Source organism: Peromyscus eremicus, chromosome 8a (genome assembly GCF_949786415.1).
Source record: "Peromyscus eremicus chromosome 8a, PerEre_H2_v1, whole genome shotgun sequence".
NCBI lineage: Eukaryota > Metazoa > Chordata > Mammalia > Rodentia > Cricetidae > Peromyscus > Peromyscus eremicus.
The window spans coordinates 44,868,026-44,875,281 of record NC_081423.1 but is presented as its reverse complement, the minus strand read 5'-3'; the positions used below and the strand labels follow the sequence as shown (position 1 = coordinate 44,875,281).

Genomic DNA, 7,256 nt, shown 5'->3' with positions numbered 1-7,256 from the left:
CTTGAGAACACTTAGCTCTCAACCCCTCTGCCTCCCCAGATTGTCACCTTGCCTGAATACATCCAGAAGCGCTTCGGCGGTCAGCGCATACGAATGTACCTATCTGTCCTGTCCCTGCTCCTGTCTGTCTTCACCAAGATATCGGTGAGTTGTGCCGGGCAGTGGTGGCGGCACATGCCTTTAATCCCAGCACTTGGGAGGCAGAGGCAGGCGGATCTCTGAGTTAGAGGCCAGCCTGGTCTACAGAGTGAGCTCCAGGACAGCCAGAGCTGTTCTACAGAAAGAAACCCTGGAGTGTGTTGGGGGAGCAGCCAGGATTTACCACTAGAGGGAGCCAAAGGCCTCATGGTGCCTGCCAGTTCCATGCTCTAAGTCTAACTGGGTCCCCAGCCTGCCTACAACTTTCTCTTAGGATCTGGCCCTGGAAATATCAAACCCACTTCCAGCGCCAGAATAGGAGGAACTCAGGGCCTGTCTGTTGCAAGCACCTGGTTTTTAGAGATAGGGAACCTGAGGTTGGAGGGAAGGTCCGTGGCTTTGTGGTAGGCCCACTACAATTCCTCAGGATTGCCTAGCCTCCATCAGCTGCAGGCTCCTGGGAGGAGCTTGAGCAAGAGTCAGTGACTGAGGGAGTTTGACCAGCCTAGTCTTCTGCCTCCTATGGAGGCAGCCTAGGCAGTTCTCAGGACCCAGAGAGGTGGGTGCTATTTCCCACGGCATCAGCAACATCATACCACAGTCTTTTCTAGATGCTCCCAGAGAATCATGACGGATTTTCTCTCTTTGGGGATTCCTTTCCAATTTGAGGGACCTGGCCTTGAGTTTCACTGTCCCCCTCCCACTATCCTCTAACCCCCACCCCCTTTCTTCCAAAACCTACCTCCTGGAAGCCAGGCAGAGGCCTGACCTTGGCCTGCCCAGGGCCCACTCTACAGTGTGTGTGTGTGTGTGTGTGTGTGTGTGTGTGTGTGTGTGTGTGTGTATGGGGGGTGGAGTGGAAGGATACACAAGACAGACAACCCCGGGGCTCCGGTGAGGAAGAGATGGGACTGGGCCTCAGTGGGGAAAGGGATGTGAGAGTTAGGGAGATGCCAAGGAAAGAGAAGGAGGCCATCACTAGGAACGCCTTTGGGGTAGGAGCCTGTGAGGAGAAGCTAGCCTGGCCATGAGAAGTGGGGGGACCAAGGCACACTGGCAGGCATAGTCTAACATTCACAACAACAGTCAAGTGCCACCCCTGGCTCTGGGACAGACAGACTGCTCTGGAGGGACAGGAGACTGCAGCCTTAGGCTGTGAGAGGTCCAAGAGCCCCAGAATTGGTGGGTTACCAGCAGGGGGTGCTAGGGCCAGCTTTGCAGAATCTCTCAGTTAAGCTGGGGGAGAAGGAAAATGAAATGGACCAAATGGGGTGGTTCCTTTCCCATCTAAGGCCTCACGCTTGGAGACTCCAAGTGAGCCACTGGGCAGGACTTCAGAGGGCAGAGGGAAGCCCTGTACCTAGGAGGGGCCTGAGAGACAAGCCCATCCAGCAGCTGGTGAGTCCCTCACCAAGGTCGCGGTGACTAGGCCAAGGTCAGCTAAGATCCAGGTCTCTGTCAGAACCACAACAGCCAGGATGTGGCTTCAGACTCTGCCTTGTGGGTGACTCCGAGTTGCCAGCTGTAAATGGGGAGCAGTCACGTCAGGACCTTGCCTCAGCACCAGGCTGGCTGCCTGCAGAGGCTGAGGGGAAGCGGGAGGAGGCACTAATTGCTGCGCTTGGTTTGGGAGAGGCTGGGCCCGCCCTGGGTCTTGGCTTCGGAGTGGAGCTATTTGAAGTGCGTGGGCCACAGTAGGCCCAGACACAGAGCCCAGGAACGCCCTGCTTGTCTGAACAGCTTGTCCAGGCAGAGGTCACAGGGCCCTCCTGCTGCTATTGTTCAGACAGGAGCACCAGCATGCAGAAGATCTACCACGGCAGGTGTGGAAAATCACAACCAGTGCTCAGAGCCAAGAGTCCGAGTGCAGTTCCATCACTGTGGGGTTCTGGAAAAGGGGAAGTGAAGTGTGACATCACATGCCCCTCGATACAGGCTAACCATGGCCCATTGGTGATCCATCATACCACTCATGCCGCCTCACTGACATTACCTCTCCCTCTCCCCTAGACTTGCACGCCACACGTCAGCCATATTGGCCTCCATGCACTTCCACAAACACCAGGCAAGCTTCTGCCTCAAGGCTCTGCACTCGCTATGGTCCCCCAACAAACACTCATCCCTGGGGATGCATGCTGCGCCTCACCTCTCTGGGGTCTCAAATCTCTCTTCTCTTACCCCTGTGCCTGCAGATGTCACCTCTTATTTTCTCTCCTTCTTTCTTCACAACCTCAACATTTTCTGGGATTATGAATAATCGATTTAGAAAGTCATAGCTGAGTGTGGTGACCCATCCCTGTAATCCCAGCATCTGAAAGGCAGGAGGATTGCTATGAATTCAAGGCCAGCCTAGGTTACAGAGTAAGACCCTGTCTCAGTAAATCAAACAGAGAGTGTATTCTCACCAGGCGGTGGTGGCACACGAATTTAATCCCAGCACTCAGGAGGCAGAGGCAGTCAGATCTCTGAGCTCCAGGCCAGCCTGGTCTACAGAGCGAGTTCCAGGACAGCCAGGGCTACCCTGTCTCAAACAAACCAAAAGAAAAAAGAAAAAGAAAGAAAAGAAAGAGTGTATTCTCCATCTCCATCTCCCTTCATTGATAAGCCCAGTGCCATTGTGTGCCCACACTGCCCATAGGATCGAAGGAGACAACACCCAGGAATTGGCTCTTTTTTTTTTTTAACCCAGTGGGGTCTAGAGAGTAAATTACTTCAGTCTTGGACAACACAGTCTCTGTCCTGACCCAGCTCTGCCAACTATGGACACTAGTGCCATGGGATGGGATAGGTTTGGCCGGCAGGCTTCAATGCCATCCCCTGATCTAGGGAAACATGCCACTTACCATGTGCCTATCCTGTGTTTGGGTGTGGGTGAGCAGGCTAACCCCGAATGCACTTTCCAGACAGACCCTGTACACAGACAGAGCAGCAGAATCCTAGTGAGGAAGCGATCGTAGAGGTGGAAATAGAAACAGGAGAGCCCGCGGGCAGCAGCGGTGGCGTGTGCCATTAATCCCAGCACTCAGGAGGCAGAGGCAGGAGGATCTCTGTGAGTTCGAGGCCAGCCTGGTCTACAGAGTGAGTTCCAGGACAACTGGACCTACACAGAGAAGCCACGTCTCAAAAAAAACAAAAACAAAATAATAATTAAAAAAACAGGAAGGAAGGAAGGAAGGAAGGAAGGAAGGAAGGAAGGAAGGGAGGGAGGAAGGAAAAGAAACAGGGAGCCAGCTGGGGCCTGGAAGCCTAGTCCCCTGCCCGGCAGTTTTGGGCATCCTCTTTTTCTCCTTGCATAGGTAAGCACAGGCAGGGCGGCAGGGCCGGCAAGGGGCAGGGAGGGAAAACGGGATGGGCATTTGGAAAGAGCCCTCGGTGGCAGCGGTGGTGAGAGGCAGTGTGTGGCAAAGACAAGCAGTCCTCTTCTGAGCCACCTTACCCGACCTGAGACAGCCCCACAAAATGGCCAAGGCCCTAGATAGGGAGCATAGGTGACCCCCGGAGGGCTCACAGAAATTCTGTGCTGTTCCACAGAGGAACGAGCACAGAGAGAAAGGGGGAAGGATGGCGAGGAGCGGGCACAGACCCCCAGCCGCCGTCAGCTCCTGGGACACGGCATGAAGGGCCCATTTCCTTCAGGTGGAGATGGAGCGAGGATCCTTTGGAAACACTGGTGCTTCAGCTCCGAGCCGCGAGCCCAGTGGCGCTGCCCCTTGCCGGTGTCCCCCTCCCCATTTCTCACCCTCCTGTCCAGTGAGTTCAGGGTGAGTTGTGAGGCAGGGGGAGAGCGCTGAGCTCAACACTGAGCTCCTTGGGGAACCCCAGAAGCTTGAAGGCCCAGGGTCCCACAGCAGGAAAAGATGGCCTCGTCTGCTTCCTGGGACCATGGGACTTTAAGCAACGTAACTGCTGTCCCATGTCGACAATCGTCTATGAGGGGCTGTGAGCATTAGAGGAACCATAACAGGCATATGTGAACTCAGAATGTGCCTGGCACACAGACATGTATCCATTATCAAGGCAGGCAAGATGGTAAGGGCTTTCTGGGACAACAGGGCTCAGAGAACCAGCCGGGCACAAGAGCTGGCAAGGAATCCCTGTAGAGAGCTTGGCAGGGTATGGCGGTGTTGCTGGGGAAGGGGTAGAAGGGAGGCCTGTGATCCGGTGAGTGTGGGCCGGTCAGAACTGACAGCAGCAGCAGCAGAGGCCTGGCTTGCCTCAGGCCTGAGTGGGAGTGGCCCTCCCTCTAGGACGAGGATGCCCAGTGCCGTCCTTTTGACAATGTCTCTGGGTTTTGCCATGATAGTCAAGTTCCTCCACTCTCTTGGCCTCCACCCCCGACCTGTGTCTTTGGGGAGTTAGGTTAGACTCCGTGGCTTCCCCCAGATCACTAACAAAAGGTAGCACAACAGACAGGAAGTCCCAGGGAGGGTCCCCATCTTCTGGACCTTTAATGTTAGGCTAGTGGGTGGCGAGTGGAGAGGGCCGCAGGGATGCCTGAGTGCTGCTGGAAACAAGCAAGTCTGTTCCACACCTGATGCCCTACTTAACAGAAAGGACCGTGATGACCCAGGAGGAGGTGACCTGCTCAGAAGGTACAGGACTGGGCCACCGAGGACAGCCCATGTCCTCACAGCATTAGCTTCTGTTAGTACGAGGTGGACGCTTAGGCTGGGCAGCTGAGGTTCAGGCAGGCCTCACCAGCGCCTGCAGCTCCTCCCTGGGTCTCTCTGGGGACTGTGGGATTCCTCCTGGATGATGGATGACCAGAGCCCTACCCCAAACCTCTGTGCCATTGGCCTCCCAACCCCTTTTCAGCTGTTCTGGTAGAAGGCGGGGAAGGCAGGGAGGACAAAGTGTGGGTCAGAATGGGGAGCCTGGAAGGTAAGAAGCAGAGAGCAGACCGTCCCAGGCCCAGGAAGCTAGAAGCCTAGAGGTAGCACAGTGCTGGAAGTGAGCCGCTGGGCAACAGCCAGGCAGGGGACTCTTGGAATAGCCGCCTCTCCTAGACGCAGTCTTACTTCTGGCCAAGCCTCATTTGGCAATGCCAGGTGTAGAGCTCTGGAAGGGGCCTGGCTTTCAAGAGTCCCTTCCCTCCCCGAGCCTCAGCCCCTTCAGTCACACTAAGTAGGGTCTTTCTCCTCTGACACGTAGCATTTCTACTCAAGCTGAAGGCTGACCTCGCCCTTGTCTTTCCTATACCACTCTGCTCCCCCTACACACACCCCCAAAGCCAAGGGCCCAAATGAAAGCATCAGTAGTTAGCTGAACACACCAGATTAGTTTCCAGACGGGTAGATCTCTCAAATGCAGAAAGGAGCCAGCAGGGAGAGGTGTGAGGGGGACTGGGCATAAGAATATGGTGCTGGTGCTGTGTGTGTATACATGGTAGGGGAGAGGTAGAGATGAGAGGCGTGGATGGGGGCAGGAGCATATGGGAAAAGGCTTTAGAGAGACATAAGGGAAGTGTATGGGGAGAGGTTTTAAGGAACAGGGTCATTGAACTGTATTCCCCTCCGACATCCTGTACCATCCCTGGGGCCTAGATCATGGCACCTAGGGCCAGGCTGACTGCTTTAACAGCCAGGCCCTGAGGGAGTTCGAAGGGTCTGGGACCCACATCTCCTGGGCCGCAGGAAGGCTGGGCTTTGTGCCAACTTGATTCAATTGCAGGTTAGGGTGACCCATGGCCCTGCACCTTCTCAGGGACCTATTGGTCCCAAAGGTGGTACTTGAGTTGTCCTCCCATGGCTCACTCAACACAGAATGGCAGGTTTGGAAACAAGAGTGGACAGGGTAGAGCCCATTCTCCCAGTCCTGGTCCTAAAGCCTGGGCTCTACTTGCTCAGGCCCCAGCTGGTGGAGGTCCCCCCCCCCGTGCCCCCCCCCATGCGCCCCGCTGCCCTGGGACCAGCCTTTGGCACACCTATCTCAGGTAAACTTGGCTGAAGGGCAACAAGATTGTCTTCTGCACTATTTCCAGCCATTTCTGGGGCTCAGTTTCTGAGTCTCTGGAGGAGTTCCTCTTGGACGCCTCCTGGTCATGGTCCCTTACGGAATTAAGGGGACAAAGCTCTTTTGTATCCCCTGGGTAGGGGCCAAATTCAACGACAACACTGCTATCTGGTGGGCTCCGGCCACTTTGAATTTTATTGTGACAGTAACATCCGCCATACATCTGAACATGACACACAGCTGTCCACAGCTAGTTCTCTCTCCCACCCTCAATCACCCCACCAGGTGATGCACAGTTTGTGTGTGTGTGTGTGTGGTCTCTCTATTCCTCTTCCCTGGGACATCCACACTTGAAGATGGCTGAGGCCAGGTCACAAGTCAGTGAGTACAGCACCCGAACCCTGAGCCCTGCATCTCACTATGATGTCTGACTTCTGCCCAACTCTGCCTTCCTCAGATTGACCTGTACGCAGGAGCCCTGTTTGTTCACATCTGCCTGGGCTGGAATTTCTACCTGTCCACCATCCTTACGCTCGCCATCACAGCCCTGTACACCATTGCAGGTATGGTTCCCGAGAGCTCAGCAGGAACAAGGAGCCTGGGATACAGGCAGGGGAAGTGTTCCCACAGCATGGGGAGCCCCTGGGAGTAGCCAGTTCACGGGTGATCAGATGGGGATGGGGGCCCTGGCTAAATGCTTAGGTGCTTTGGTGCCCACCCGCCCCCAAGGACAGCAGACCCACCGGGAGCTCTGGTGATGGTCATCGGACAGCTTCTCCTGGCTCAGGGACGGGACACTTACTCCAGCAACCTTGTTCCCGGCAGGGGGTCTGGCCACCGTGATCTACACAGATGCCCTGCAGACGGTCATCATGGTGGTGGGCGCGGTCATCCTGGCAATCAAAGGTGAGGTCTGGGGACTGGGCAAGGGTGGGCTGTCCCAACACCCTGAAGAGTTCTTTAGGTTAAGCCACAGTGGATCTGCCCGCCTGCTGGCTGCCTAGGCCAATGGGCTCTGCAGTGGTGAGGTGCTGACTAGGCTCCCTCAGGGCTAGGCAGGCCCCATGGTAGGCAGCTGTGCAGGCACACAATTAGCAGACCACAAGATTGCAAGAGGTGTTTCATCCAGCGCTTAAAGTCATGTACAGAGTCCCAGGAGGTGATGC

General features: G+C 55.6%; 1 protein-coding gene across 3 annotated transcripts in view; it reads left to right on the top strand.

Moving 5' to 3' along the window:
* Slc5a10 (solute carrier family 5 member 10) overlaps positions 1–7,256 on the top strand; it is a 43,524-nt gene that overhangs the window by 1,232 nt on the left and 35,036 nt on the right. For 2 of the 3 annotated variants that reach the window (XM_059270852.1, XM_059270850.1), the window contains exons 4-6: positions 40–144; positions 6,548–6,653; positions 6,916–6,996. In XM_059270852.1, coding sequence (XP_059126835.1) covers positions 40–144; positions 6,548–6,653; positions 6,916–6,996 — 292 coding nt within the window. The remainder of the gene's footprint in view (positions 1–39; positions 145–6,547; positions 6,654–6,915; positions 6,997–7,256) is intronic. The other variant, XM_059270851.1, reaches the window with a different exon arrangement.